The sequence below is a fragment of the Cricetulus griseus genome, assembly GCF_003668045.3.
Source record: "Cricetulus griseus strain 17A/GY chromosome 1 unlocalized genomic scaffold, alternate assembly CriGri-PICRH-1.0 chr1_0, whole genome shotgun sequence".
Taxonomy (NCBI): domain Eukaryota; kingdom Metazoa; phylum Chordata; class Mammalia; order Rodentia; family Cricetidae; genus Cricetulus; species Cricetulus griseus.
This window is the reverse complement of record NW_023276806.1, coordinates 116205524-116219770: the sequence shown is the minus strand read 5'-3', so window position 1 is coordinate 116219770 and position 14247 is coordinate 116205524. Positions and strand designations below refer to the sequence as shown.

At 42.5% G+C, this 14247-nt stretch overlaps 1 protein-coding gene across 4 annotated transcripts in view; it reads right to left on the bottom strand.

Annotated features, from left to right (window-relative positions):
- Window positions 1-1138, bottom strand: part of Pex5l (peroxisomal biogenesis factor 5 like) — a 225496-nt gene extending 224358 nt beyond the window's left edge. For all 4 annotated transcript variants that reach the window (XM_035450897.1, XM_027392001.2, XM_035450898.1 and 1 more), the window contains exon 1: window positions 697-1138. In XM_035450897.1, the coding sequence (XP_035306788.1) occupies window positions 697-717 (21 nt within the window). In that variant the 5' untranslated portion in view covers window positions 718-1138. The remainder of the gene's footprint in view (window positions 1-696) is intronic.
- Between the last annotated feature and the right edge of the window lie 13109 nt (window positions 1139-14247).

The window sequence follows — 14247 nt, the reverse complement described above, 5'->3', positions numbered from 1 at the left end:
GGGGAAACATGCCCAGGGATAGGAAATGAGCTCCACTCACACTTTAGAAGGCTGAGTTAGTGCTTGGGTTATCTTTCCACCACACAGCAGCACAATTTTATCATGAGGAAGAATCAACCTCGTGTATGAAAACTAGACTCAAGGTTAAAGTAATCTTCCCAACTGAGTACAGTGCTGACATCTGAAGAAGCCCCTCCTGAGAACCCCAGAGCAGCTCCACTTTGACTAGTGGGATAGGTGACAACATCTCGTCACCTGAAGGGGGAAATACATCGCAGAACATTTAAAATGCAATGCATAAAACACCGCGACCGCGGCAAAGTGTTGGGACTGTGGAGAGCCCTGTGCAGGCAAGAGAGGCGGCAAGTCTGGCTGATGTTTGCCCTTCAGCTGACATAGGTGCAGCGATGGGATTGCAAGGAAACACAGTCACCTCCTCGGGGTTCCTCTGCTAGGATCGCAGAGCAGGCTTAAAGGCACAGCCTCAGGACTGAACAGAAAACAAACTTCCCGGCATAAGTTCCTGGTCTTTCCTCCCCATCCCACCCTGGGAAACCGTCCAGTGTTTCTAGGGAACGCAAACGCCTCGGTCATGGTGCACCAGTCACTTGTTGAGTTGGGCGAGGTGCAGCTCTGGTCCCCAGGAACTTGGGGAGCACTGGCTTCCCCATCGACCTGCGGAAGGAGGTCTCTTACCTGCATGTGTCCCTGGTACATTCTGCTCCGGCGTCGTCAGGACTCCCGAGGCCGTGGGCTGCTCTCCCGGCTGGTTCGTAGGGAGGAGCAGGGCGGGCAGCGCGGGCAGCGCGGTGCGGGCTCTCCGCGGGACGCCCGAGCTACGGGCTACAGGGCGCAGGCGGGCGAGAGGGCGGCGGGGCGAGCGGCGCGCTGCGGAGCTGTCCTCCACGCGGGTGCTGAGCGCGCGCGGGCACAGGGACGCGGGGCCGGGCTCTCCGCGGGCGCAGTGCTGCTCGCCGAGCCTCTCCAACTCGTTGGTCCTGCGCCCCACTCTCCTCGGCGCTCACGAGGCTGCCGCGTCCCCTCCGCCCCCGTCCCCGACGCCAGCCCGCTCCAGCCACTGACTCTGCTGCCGAGCGCCGGGCGCGCGCCGCCCTCCGGGCCGCGTCGCCGCCTAGAGCTGGCCCGGCGCGCGCGCTCCCGCGGAGCCGGGGGCGGGAGGGCGGCTCCAGCGAGCGCGCTCCCGCCGCGTGCTTCGCTGGCTTTCCCTAGTGGCTCAGAGAAGGCAGCGTGTAACCTGAGAGCGATCCACGCCTGGAACCGCAGACCTTCCGACGCACTGTTGGTTATTCCCAGGCAGGTACTGACCACCAGCTGGAAGAAAAGTGGAAGAGAAAGGGTCGTGTCTCTTGGGAGGTGAATCCCACAAAGTGTGTCCTGTGGACAGTAGGCCACACATAGGGTCTTCGGGAGAGTCTCGCTGTCTGATTGAGCTCCAGCTAGTTATCTATGCATCCCACTTCCAGCTACCTGTAAGCATAGTAGTTAAAAATCACAGACTTCCCCCCTCCCATCATTAAAACCACTCAGAAGCCTGTGTCTGTCTCTCTTAATGTTACTTCCCTGACAACAGGAATCTCAGTGTAGTAGTGTAACCCAGCATAGTACTGTACGCCTTGGCAGGTGGTAGGCACCCAATATATATTTGCTGAAGGAGTGACCTTTGCCATATACTAACATACATGTGCGGAGTGTTTAAATAGGTCTTGAATTGAAAAACTGTAGTACGTGAGTCCTCTACAAAGCACACACAAGCAGCAGGCTAGCGGTTAGAGAGACCCCCCCCACCCTCTTTGTCCCCATGAGCTTTCCAAGTTCCTATAGCACAGTATAATCACCCATGTATTAGTTGTATTGTGATATACTTTTCCTTAAGCAAGAAGTATGAGAATGCAACCTCCCTAGGTTGTGTGTTTCGATGACTATGTGATCAGAGAAACTACACTGTATGACTTGTGGGCACTGGAAGGGAGTGGCAGGGCAATAAGCCTGTTTATAGGAAGGCCACTTGTCAACCTTGGCTTTCATATTGTCTGGAGAAACACAGGACACCCTTTACCATTTTAAAAAAACAAACATGTAAAGAAATACAGCAGAACCATGCACAGACCTGTGGGGAGACATGAACTTGAGAAATGATTAATCCAGTCCAATGCATTGAAGTTCAAAAACAAGCAGGCAGGGGAGCAGGCAAATTAACCCAAAGGGCCCAAGACCTGCTGGCAGCAGCTGGACTGATAATACATCTCATCTGTAGTTAATCAAGTACAAATCTCTTTAGGCTCAACCCTGTGAGATTAAACTCGCTGTTCTACCCTGAAAACCAAGTATGTTCATAGGTAAAATAACACCCATGCTTGGTTTCGTAGCTTCTGTAATGTAACACCCATGCCTGGTTTCCCTTTTTCTTTTTTGGAGAGAGCCAAAGCCTAGTGGTAGGAGTCTGGCTAAGGTGCCAGTAACAGCTCCCGACCTCACTCTTCTATCAAGATGAGCTGGTTGTTTTTGTCAAGTTGATACAAACCTACAAACATATTTTGGAAGAGGGAATTTCAATGGAGTATTGCCTCCATTAGCTCGTCCTGTGGGCAGGGCCTATGGGGCATCTCTCCTCCATGACCTCTGCATAAGCTCCTGCCTCCAGGTCCCTGCCCTGCCTATGTTCCTGCCTTGATTTCCTCAATGACAGACTGACTAGGACATGCAAATTAAAGAAACCCTTTCTCCCCAGGTTGCTTTGGACTTGGTGAGGTAGAAAGCAAACTAGAATAGAAGGCAAATGTCTGCCCTATGTCTGCTGGTGACCGAATGCAAGGAAAGTGCTGAAATTTATAAATGACTGTGCACATGAATATACAAACAGACATTTTCTAGTTCAGATACAAAAGAGTCCTGATTTTCTGAGGTCTTAACTACTACACAGTCTTAAAAGAGTTAGTTATGTGATCTCAAAAGCACGGAGAATCTCTTGTGTTTTGAATAGGAAGTTCTGGAAATCTGTGGAGTAATGCTGGCACCAATGTTTGCATCTGTGATATGACTGCATTATCTAATAGTGGATACAAGGAACCAAAGCATCCAGCCAGCATAGTTACAGCTAGAATTCTACAGCTAGAACTGCTCTCATCTTCTGTTTAAACCCAGGCAACTCATTCACAAACCTCAGGAATGAAAGCCCTATCTGTGAAGGCATTCCTCTTTCAGGCGGTGGTTGGAAGACAGACTGAGGCATGTTCACAGTTGTGAAGATCGTATTTAAGCAAAAACAGCTATTTGTGGGCTGCACAGTGAGGCTCTGTTGGAAGATGCCAACAGGAAGCTTGTACAGGGTGGTTGTGAACACATTTTAAGAATTAAATAGTGGTCATACTTGGATTTTTTCCTGAAGGAAGTCTGCAAGTGGTTAAATCTGCTTGTCTAAGAGTCAGTTTCAGATGCCTAGAGCTGATGAGTGCCATTTGCTCATGTGGGGATCCAGGATGCTTGTGCTACTCCAGTCTCATGGTCTAAGTGGTTAACCATTCCTTCCCTCCTTTGTTCATATTTATTGTGAGCATGGTATGTAACTGTATTAAGTTCAGCTTCCTGACAGGAGGACATTTTATATTGGCAGAAAGGCAAGTCAGCCTAGATTCTTTTTTTGAAGGAACTAAGAAAAAAAAAAAACAGCATTGAAATGCCACCTCCCTTTCTACTTATGACTGTGCATCTAAAGGTCTTTCCTTCAGTTTTAACTTTAATCCTTTTTCAATACAAATATGTCCTTCCAAACCTACCCACAAACACATGCTCTCTGGGCAAAGCTAGTTGGTTGGTCATATGTTAAAGAGCCAGCACTGTTTCATAGAGTCATCTAACAATTTATACAACTCATAAATGTTCATCCAGATCTAGCATTTTAGCTAAAATGCAAAAAACAGAAAACAAAACAACCTCCCCCCGAAAAGACCAAGTTGACTTATAATGTATTTGCAGAAATCCTTTTTGCAAATTAGGTTGTTTTAAAAGGACCCTGTGAGGGATAACTGTATGTTGCTTCTTTGTTCTATGATTGCAGCAATAGAAACCCTATTTGTATAATCATTGCTCTCTTTCCAAGGAATCATGATTAAATTGACTCCTACCAAACCAGCCAGACAATGGGCTGGAAAAAGGTGGGAGCATTTAGAACAAATGTAAGCGGTCACAGCTCTATATCTGTTTGATGCCAGGAATATTTGAATCAAAATGTACACTTTTTTATATTGATGATACACTCATGCAAAATGACTTTGAAGATAAATATGTAGTCTTCTCAAATTTCAACAACTACATCTTGCAAAAATGCCTGCTCATATAGCATGGAAGGAACGTTTTTAGACATCCCCACACACATGGCTCAGTGGCAGTAATGCCACCAATGAACTTCAGCCTGACTTAAAGGTAGTTGGGTTGTCTGGCAAAAATTGATTAAGACATGCCCTGTTTCTGAGGACAGTAGCCCAAATCTTCCTTTACATTGTTTACAACTGATAGTGGACATTATTGAATACCAGATTTAAGCTCCAGGAAATATTCCTCATTTTGCCATTAAATCCCAGGACCCTTCTTACTCCATGTTCAGTCTGTGTGCTGGGAACTTGTTAGAAATGTCCACTCTAGGCCAGGCCTCAGTACAGTGAGCTTTCACCAAAGTCTCCAGTTTGCTTTATGTACCATAAAATTTATGAGGCATAACTGCCTGGAGAGTTTATTCATTTGTGTAAAAGTGTGCCAGGGACACCAGTACCAAGAGTGAAGTCCAATCTGTGTCCCTCTCTGTGTTTTTTGAGTAGACTGTAAGTTTGCCATATGATTGGAGTCCACTGGCTTTCAGATAGATGGACAGCTGCCACCTCAACTCAAACCACCAGAAGCTTCCAGGTTTGGAAAGCAGCAGAACCTACTCTGCATTGATCGAATGAATCTTGCTTATTAGTAAGTTCTCCTGCATATTATTAAATTGGTATTGAAAATCCAGAACATTAAACCTTTGAAAACACTGTTCTTATGGACTAAAGGGGAAAATTGGGACTAATAGCTTTTTGGTGTTTTATTCCCTCTTTATGACCTTGCTGTTCCCACCCTGCTGGTGAAAGATGGTGTAGGAGAGAACAAAAGTCAAAATAGCTGCAGACCCAAATTACAACAACTAATTCATTTTGATTGTGTTAAGGGAGGAACATTATGTTAAAGTTTTCCCATATGCCCTCTTTTGTCTCTGACACAATGGGGGGATTAGTTTCTGTTCTGGGGTTTGGATCGGAGGAATCAGAGAAGCATACAGCCAAGGAGGCTTCCTGGGAGCTAGATGAAGGAAAGGTCAGCAACCAGGGATGCTGGGCCCTGGAGATGGTGGCAATCGTTTTTTGATGAACAAACAAGCAGAGCTCCTGTTAGCTCAATTTGAGAAATCGTGTAAAATAATCAGCATTTCTTCACTACTATGCTAGTGTTCCTTCAGGTATCTATATTGCACTGGATATTAAAGATACTTTTTGGATCTTAGTTTAGGGAGAAAATGTTTACAGAGAAAGTTCCACTTGGCCATTCTTTTTCTACTCTGTTGCTGTTTTAGCATACACAGAACCTCTGACTTCTCAATGGCTTCAAAGCTACCTTGACCATGCTGGGCCCTGCTCTGGTTTCCTGCAGTCAGATTGGTTCCCTGGAGCCAGATCCTATCAGCTTGACTCGAGCAGTAGCATCTACTCAGTTCAGCCCCATCCACTTAGTTCAAAAGCCTTCGAGTATCTGATAAGTCAAGGATTTTCTTACTGTTCCGAGCCACAGAGCCCTTTCCTCAGGCTCTCCACTTGAGAAACTACTGCTTTTGGATGCTGGCCAACTAGTGTGATGGGAAAGAGTAGACTCTTGGGATCTAAGCCCCGGGGCCCTGTGGTTTCTGCTACCCACAGCCCCTACTGGGGTTGCTGCCTCACAAATGGTCACCTGTCTTTTTATGTGGGAGCTTGGAATCTAAACTCTTGAACAACAAGCACCCTCACATATTGACGATCTTTCCAGCACAGAAAGGCTTTCTTGATCCTCTAAATAAATATCTCTTCTTTTGACCTGCAGAGCTTGGCCCTGGAAACCAGACTGGGAGAAGAAGGACTGAAGAAAGGAGAGACACACAGACCCATTTACAGAAAAGCTGGGATCAGATGGAATGTGTTTACTCTGAAGCAGCCAGACATACTACACAACAACTTAGAACCTCAGCATGTCCATTAAGCACAGCATTGGAGGAGGGATGAGCTGGTCTCTGCAGGGGACAGTCTTAGGTTTGCAGTCGTTCAGGAGAGGGAAGAGGTTTGTGCACACACTGCCAGCATTTACCCTGCGACCAGAGGAAAACTTAGCAAAATCCCCTGAGCCTGATTCAAAGAAGGCTTTGTCAGTTCCCATGGGTTTCAGTCTCTGGGGTTCCTGTCAATCATACACATTTACTCAGGGCCTCCTCTGCTCCCAACACACATCTCTGCTGCGAACTCCTTTATAAGATGAATTCTTAGAAATTTATTATCTTAGCACTGGGAAGGTAGAGAAAGGCAGAATGCTGGGGTTATTTGGCAAGACTGCCTAGCTTACTTGGTGACTTCCAGGTCCATGAAGGATCCTGTCTCAATATAATGATGGATGATGCCTGAGGAACAATACCTCCAGTCTCCCAACTACACAAGCCCATTTACACACACACACACACACACACACACACACACACACACACACACACACGATAAAATTTTTTCCAGTGTTTTTCTTTGGATCAACTATTTTTATGTTTTTACTTCTGGTTAATTAGAGGCAGATGAACATGAGAGACTAGTTTCAACTATTTCTTTTTCTTGCACAGCTCATACCTTTGTAGAAAATCCGAACAACCACCAAGGAGCATAATTTACTTATGCAGTTCTTGGAATAGCATGAAAATATTTTTGATAAGATAATTAAATAACAATTTAAGGTGAAGACAAAATTCAGTACAGTTGTTTTAAATAAAACATTAATGACAGAGCTGGAGGAAAGACTCTATAGCTAAGATCACTGTTGCTCTTCCAGAGGACTCAGGTTCTATTCTAAGCACCCACACAACAGCTCATAATCATCTCTAGGTCCAGGGTACCTCTTCTGACCTCTGTGGGCAGCATCCATGCATGTGGTTCACAGACATACATGCCGACAAAATACCAATACACATAAAAATCAAAAGCAAAAAGAAAATCACAAAGGAGTTAGCCACACAATGCAAAGAAGGAAACTTCTTAATTTTTATAAATTGGTAGGTGGTAAGTAGATATCTGATAGTCTTTGCTATAAATGGATCAGCCTCATTTCAAACCATCCAGAACTCCTAAGGAAGACAGTTCAGTTGAGCAAATGGGGATATATCTCAACCTTGAAAAGCCATCAAACTTTGCAAAGGAAAAGGAATTCATGATATAAAAGACAATGGATATTGATACTTAATATACAAATATCTTTTATAAATAAAAGGTTTTAAAAGCAACTGATAGAGACATGATAAATACATGATCAGGAAATTCATAAAATTTAGAAGTATAAATAATCAGTAAAAAGAAATAAACAATAAATCAGTTATCGAAAATTGGGTTGGAGATGTAGTTCAGTTGGTAGCATTCCTGCCCAGCATACATGAAACACTGCATAAACTGGGCATGGTGGTGCACACACATAATCCAAGGACTTTGGAGATGGAGGCAGCAAGATTGGGAATTTAAGGTCATCTTTTGCTACACAGTGAGTGAGAGGCTGGCTTGGGACACATGAGACTCTGTCTCAGAGACGAGGGGGCAGGCAAAAATAGTAATGAAAGAAATGAAATGTTTACTAAATTGGAGAAATGTTATTAGCTATTTTAAGAAAATGCTTGTTTGGGGAAGGGTTTGAGATGAATCTCATATCTGGCATTGCAGGGACTATATTCTTACCAGTCTGTCTTTTCAAGAGATTGGCAAAATAAATGAAATGCTTTGGCATGTTTAAATTCAGCAACTTTCCATTCCTACTCTCAAAAGTTCAAAAGAGTTTACTTTTATTTATGTGTGAAGGCTGTCCATATGTGTGTACAGGAGCCAGATAAAGGAGCTAGATGCCCTGGGACCAGAATTACAGGCAATGGTGAACAGTCCAATATAAGTGATGGGGATTGAACCTGGGTCTTCTGGGGGAGCAGTTCACACTCTTAGTTGCTGAGCCATCACTCCAGGCCCTCAAAAACATTTAAAGAAATCACAAATTTTCAGTAAAATTTATACAATACAAAACATTTAATAATGGACTTATATGAACAATGTAAGTGAACACTGATAGAAAATGGCAACTTATTTATAATGGGACACTTCATCTTTTTTTCAGATATTTTTTATTTGAATTAGAAACAAGATTTTTTACATGACAATCCCAGTTACCTTCTCCCTCCCATCCTCCCCTACCACTCCAACTAAAACCCTACCTATCACATATCCTTTCTTCTATTCTTCCCCTGACTCAAACTTTCTGCTCCCTCATGACCTCTGCATCCTTCCTCTTCGTCCCTTCTCATTCTCATAGCTCCCTTCCCCCTCTTCCCATGCTCTCAATTTGCTCAGGGGATCTTGACACTTTCCCCTTCTCCAGGGGACCATATATGTCTCACTTAGGATCCTCCTTGTTTACTAGCTTCTCTGGCAGTGTGGATTGTAGGCTGGTAATCCTTTACTCTATGTCTCTTTGTGATTGGGTTGCCTCACTCAGAATGGTTTCTTCTAGTTCCATCCATTTTCCTGCAAATTTCAAGATTCCATTGTTTTTTTTTCACTGAGTGGTACTCCATTGTGTAAATGTACCACATTTTCTCTATCCATTCTTCAGTTGAGGGGCATCTAGGCTGCTTCCAGTTTCTGGCTATTACAAATAGTGCTGCTATGAACATCGTTGAACAGATGTCCTTGTTATATGAATGTGCTTCTTTTGGGTATATGCCTAAGAGTGAATTGCTGGATCTTGTGGTAGACTGATTCCCATTTTCTTGAGGAGTCACCATACTGATTTCCAAAGTGGCTGTACAAGTTGGCACTCTCACCAGCAGTGGAGAAGTGTTCCCCTTTCTCCACATCCTCTCCAGCATAGACTGTCATTGGTGTTTTTAATTTTAGCCATTCTGACATGAGTAAGATGGTATCTCAGAGTTGTTATGATTTGCATTTCTCTGATGACTAAGGATGTTGAACACTTTCTTATGTGTCTTTCAGCCATTTTAGATTCCTCTATTGAGAATTGTCTATTTAGTTCTGTACCCCACTTTTTAATTGATTGTTTGGTGTTTTGGAGACTAGCTTCTTGAGTTCTTTGTATATTTTGGAGATCAGCCCTCTGTCAGATGTGGGGTTGGTGAATATCTTTTCCCAGTCTGTGGGCTGCTGTTTTGTCTTGCTGACTGTGTCCTTTGACTTACAGAAGCTTCTCAGTTTCAGGAGGTCCTATTTATCAACTGTTGATCTCAGTGTCTGTGCTACTGGTGTAATGTTCAGGAAGAGGTCTCCTGTACAAATTAATTCAAGGGTATTTCCCACTTTGTCTTCTAATGGGGTTAGTGTGACTGGGTTTATGTTGAGGTCTTTGATCCATTTTGACTTAAGTTTTGTGCAGGGTGAAAGGCTTGGGTCTATCTGTAGTCTTCTACATGTTTGCATCCAGTTATGCCAGTACCATTCGTTGAAGATGTTCTCTTTGTTCCAGTGTATATATTTGGATTTTTGTCAAAAATCACATGTTTGTAGGTGTATGGATTAATATCAGGGTTTTCAACTCTATTCCATTGGTCTACCTGTCTATTTTTGTGCTAATACCAAGCTGTTTTCAGGACTATAGCTCTGTAATAGAGCTTGAAGTCAGGGATGGTGATGCCTCCAGGAGTTCCTTTATTGTGCAGGTTTGTTTTGGCTATCCTGGGTCTTTTGTTTTCCATATAAAGTTGAGAATTGTTCTTTCAAGGTCTGTGAAGAATTGTGTTGAGATTTTGATAGGGATTGCATTGAATCTGTAGATTGCTTTTGGCAAGATTGCCAGTTTTACTATGTTGATTCTACTTACCCAAGAGCATGGGAGATCTTTTCATTTTCTGGTATCTTCTTTAATTTCTTTCTTTAGAGACTCAAAATTCTTAAGGTTCAGGTTTTTCACTTTTTTGGTTAATGTTATCCCGAGGTATTTTATGTTGTTTGTGGCAATTGTAAAGGGTGATGCTTCTCTGATTTCTTTCTCCACCAATGTGTCATCAGTATACAGTAGGGCTACAGATTTTTTTTTAGTTAAACTTGTATCCTGCCACTTTGCTGAAGGTGTTTATCAGCTGTAGGAGTTCCCTGGTAGCATTTTTTGGGTCACTTATGTAGACTATCATATCATCTGCAAATAGTGAGAGTTTGACTTCTTCCTTTCCGATTTGTATTCCCTTGATCTCCTTTTGTTGTCTTATTGCTCTAGCTAGAACTTCAAGGACAATATTGAAGAGGTCTGGAGAAGACACTTCATCTTTTAAAATGAAAATTCGTGTCAGTAAATATGAATGAGAAAAGTGATTTCTGTTAAGATTGTATGTCAGAGGTAGAGTGCTTGTCTAGCATGTATGAGGTCCTGAGTTTAATCTCCAGTACTAATACCTAAAAAGTGATTTCTCTTGTAATCTGTCCAGGATTGCGTGCTTGTGTGTGTGTGTGTGTGTGTGTGTGTGTGTGTGTGTGTGTGTGTGTGTACACATAACAGTGTATTTGTGAATGCATATGTGAGGGTATGTGTGTGCATATGTGTGGTGTATGTACATATGGGTGTGTGTGCACATGTGTGTACATGTCTCTCTCTATATGTACATGTGTGATGTGTAATCTCTTGCTCTCTGACCCTCTCAACATGAATATTCATTGTCATTATTTACAAATGGAGAAATTCACTTACTATCAAAAGTCATGATTTAAAATTTTAAAAACTCATATGGTAGTTGTAAACAAGTGTAGGAAAAGTTTTGACTCCCAGTGAGAGGCTGAGTGGATCCCAGGATTCCAGTAGGCTTACTGCAGTTGCCTGGACAGGAATCAGGCATCGAGCCATGTCTTGCATGTTTTCTGTCATTTCCCCACCCCCTTTTGGGTGTCTACACATTCAGGGTTATGACAGATCTCTACCAGAACCCCTACTCATCCACCTGTTCAGGGCCCATTCAGATTTATTTGATTAGTTATCAAGCTTTTATTTTCATTACAGCACCTATTTTCTTCAGTATAGGCAGAAAATGTGTTTTGCATTTGTGAATGTGCAGTCTCCATTTGTACAGCATGCAAGCTCGCATACTAATGAGGTAATTAAGAACTTAATAATTAAGTAATTGTTATTTTTCGAGCTTTGTATCACATCAAAATTCTTGTTGCTTGTGATAAAGCCATTGAAGAATATTTTGATGGTATTTGGCAAAATTGTTTGAAGGGTTTTCATGAGCTGAGAATATACATCGATGCATATATCTTGCTAACTGAAAGTTTTCTTTTTTCAGAAGTAGATTTTATTCAGGTACTGAAGATAATGAGAGATTGTGTGTGTGTGAGAGAGAGAGAGGGGGGCGGAACATTAAATTTTTTATTTTGGAATTCAGTATTCCTGGAATGCTATGAGTTATATCTCTTTGACATAGTGAGTTTGTAACAGCCATTACATTGTGTTTCCAGATTTTGTAAAATGATGTTTGTCATTAAGTTTTATCAGTGAAATAAAAAGGGAGATATTTATAGGAGCCTTAGAACTTAATTTCAGTGAGTTTCATGGGTTAGGGAGAAAAGCTGACACATTTGCACAATAGGGATGGGAAAAATATTTTAGACAAAATTTTATTATGGTTAAGCCGTGGAGTATGTGACATAGGTCCTGAAGAAAAGAACCACGAGTGAGCACCTGGCCATACTCCCCTTCCCTGTGCATGCCAGCCATTCATGTCACTTTGTATCTTAATGTTGTGGTGAGGCAGTGGCCACACAGGGGTGGCCCCCCTAACTGGCCTGCACAGCAGGATGCACAGTTACTTATTTATTTAATCTTGCCTGAGATTGCATGGAGTCCTTACAGGCTTCCTCTTCCGCTTTGTCTTGTTTCTCCTCCTCCTGATTTCTCCTAACCATTCTTCAGGCTTCTATAGTAACCCACAGAACTTTATCTCATGAAAACTCACAGGTTCCAACTAAAGCTTTACAAAGAGTAAAAACAGGTCATAGTTGGCAGTGAGGCCTACTGAGCTTGACAGGATGGGATGTATTGCATAGGAGGAAGAAGGCAGAGCTGCAGGTTAGGCAATCTTGCTCCGGTGGCCACTCTCTTCTGTTGCAGGGCTAAAGTCATGCTACACAGCTCTGCTCTTTCCCATCATTTAGGATAACTGAATACTTCTTTTTCTTGAGTCAGGTCAAGGATGCAATATGGTTTCTGGAAGTGACACTTAATGAAGAGGAATTTTGAAGAGCAATGTTGGTCCCATGGTCCATGTGACATCAGGACTGCTCTTTAAGTTGACCTTCGAAAGCCCCACTGAATTGTTTCTTTTTATACTCAGAACCCAAAGGCAAAATCATCCTTACAGTGAATAAGAGAGATACAAAATCTTTGAGGTTGTAAAATGTTCCAGTGTTTCATAGCTCTTAGAGTTGTTCTTTGTGCTTGGATCAAAAAAAAAAAAAAAAAAAAAAAAAAAAAAAAAAAAAAAAAAAAAGCAGCAGCAAATTACTGGCTTTGCATTCTCTCAAAGGTTTATAGCAACAGAAAATTTTTCTTAGCATTTGAATTAGTGAGTTATATTTGCCCTAATATTGATTGTTGGATTGTTGGTGTGTGTGTGTCTCTGTCTGTCTGTCTGTCTGTCTGTCTGTCTGTCTTTCTCCCTGTGTGTGTGTGTGTGTGTGTGTGTGTGTGTGTGTGTGTGTGTGTGTGTGCACGCCCATGTGTGAGAAACAGCTGAGGGAGGATATTTTCAAAGCAGACTTATGGTCATGTGTCCCTTTTCTCCTGTTTTATTTGTAATGACCATGGATGAGAAGCCAAAATGAGTAATACTGCTGTCATTATTACCAATTTAAGATGTGTACAATGTCTCACTGATATTGTGCATCTATTATACAAACTAGACAGATGCAGTTTTGTAAGTCCCAGGAATTGCTTTAGGTCCTCATTTCCTCACCCGTGGAATGGAGATAACAATGCCTGCCATTAAGAATGCTGCAGGGGTAGAGGGATGGCTCAGTGGTTAAGAGCACAGGCTCCTCTTCCAACGGACCATGGTTCAATTCCCAGTACCCATATGGCAGCTCACACCCATCTGTAATTCCAGTTCCAGAGGACCCAAAGCCCCATAAACATGAAGGCAAAACACTCACATAAAATAAATAATGATAATGTTAAAGAACACCTGTTACAAAGATTGCAGATAATTTCTTTTTAAGTGCTATGCCTGATGTCATGTGCATTACAGATAATGAACAATTTATGATGACCATGATTATAGCCATGGTGATAAGGATTCCATCCAAATTGAATTCCCTTGTTATTCACAATGCAGATTAAATTCATCTTTCTCGTCTTGTCACACCTGTGAGACATTGTTGGTGTCACATCTTAAACCCTGGCCCATACATTGCAATTAGGTCATTCGCTGGAGTTACCCAATAAGCACTGCTACATTCCCTTCAGCAATCCACCATCTTCCTCTTCTAATCCACAAAATCTCTTTCTTTCTCCTCATTCAATTGATCACTCCACTTTTAAATTCACTGGGTTAACAGGAAGCCTAAATAGACCCCCCCATATACTCCTATTCTTTTGTCCATTCTTTTGTTTGCATCTGTGCCTGGGAGTTTTCACTCTCTTCATACAAATGTTGTACCTGGACTACTCCATCTCTTTTGAATGATAATTTGTTCTTTCTACACTGGCTTGTTTCCATTGGCCTAAACCATACATGTTATCTCCCCACCTTCAAATACCACCATATTCCTCCAACTAATCGGATCTTTTTGACTCCTGTCCACTGGGCAATATCAAAACTGTTTTTGTCAAGGCTGTTATTGCCTTTTATGTCACCAAATATGATCAGTTCTCAGTCCCATCATACTCAACCTGTTGGCAGATGATACAGATACTCACTACTACCTTCTTAAAATAGCCCCTTAATTT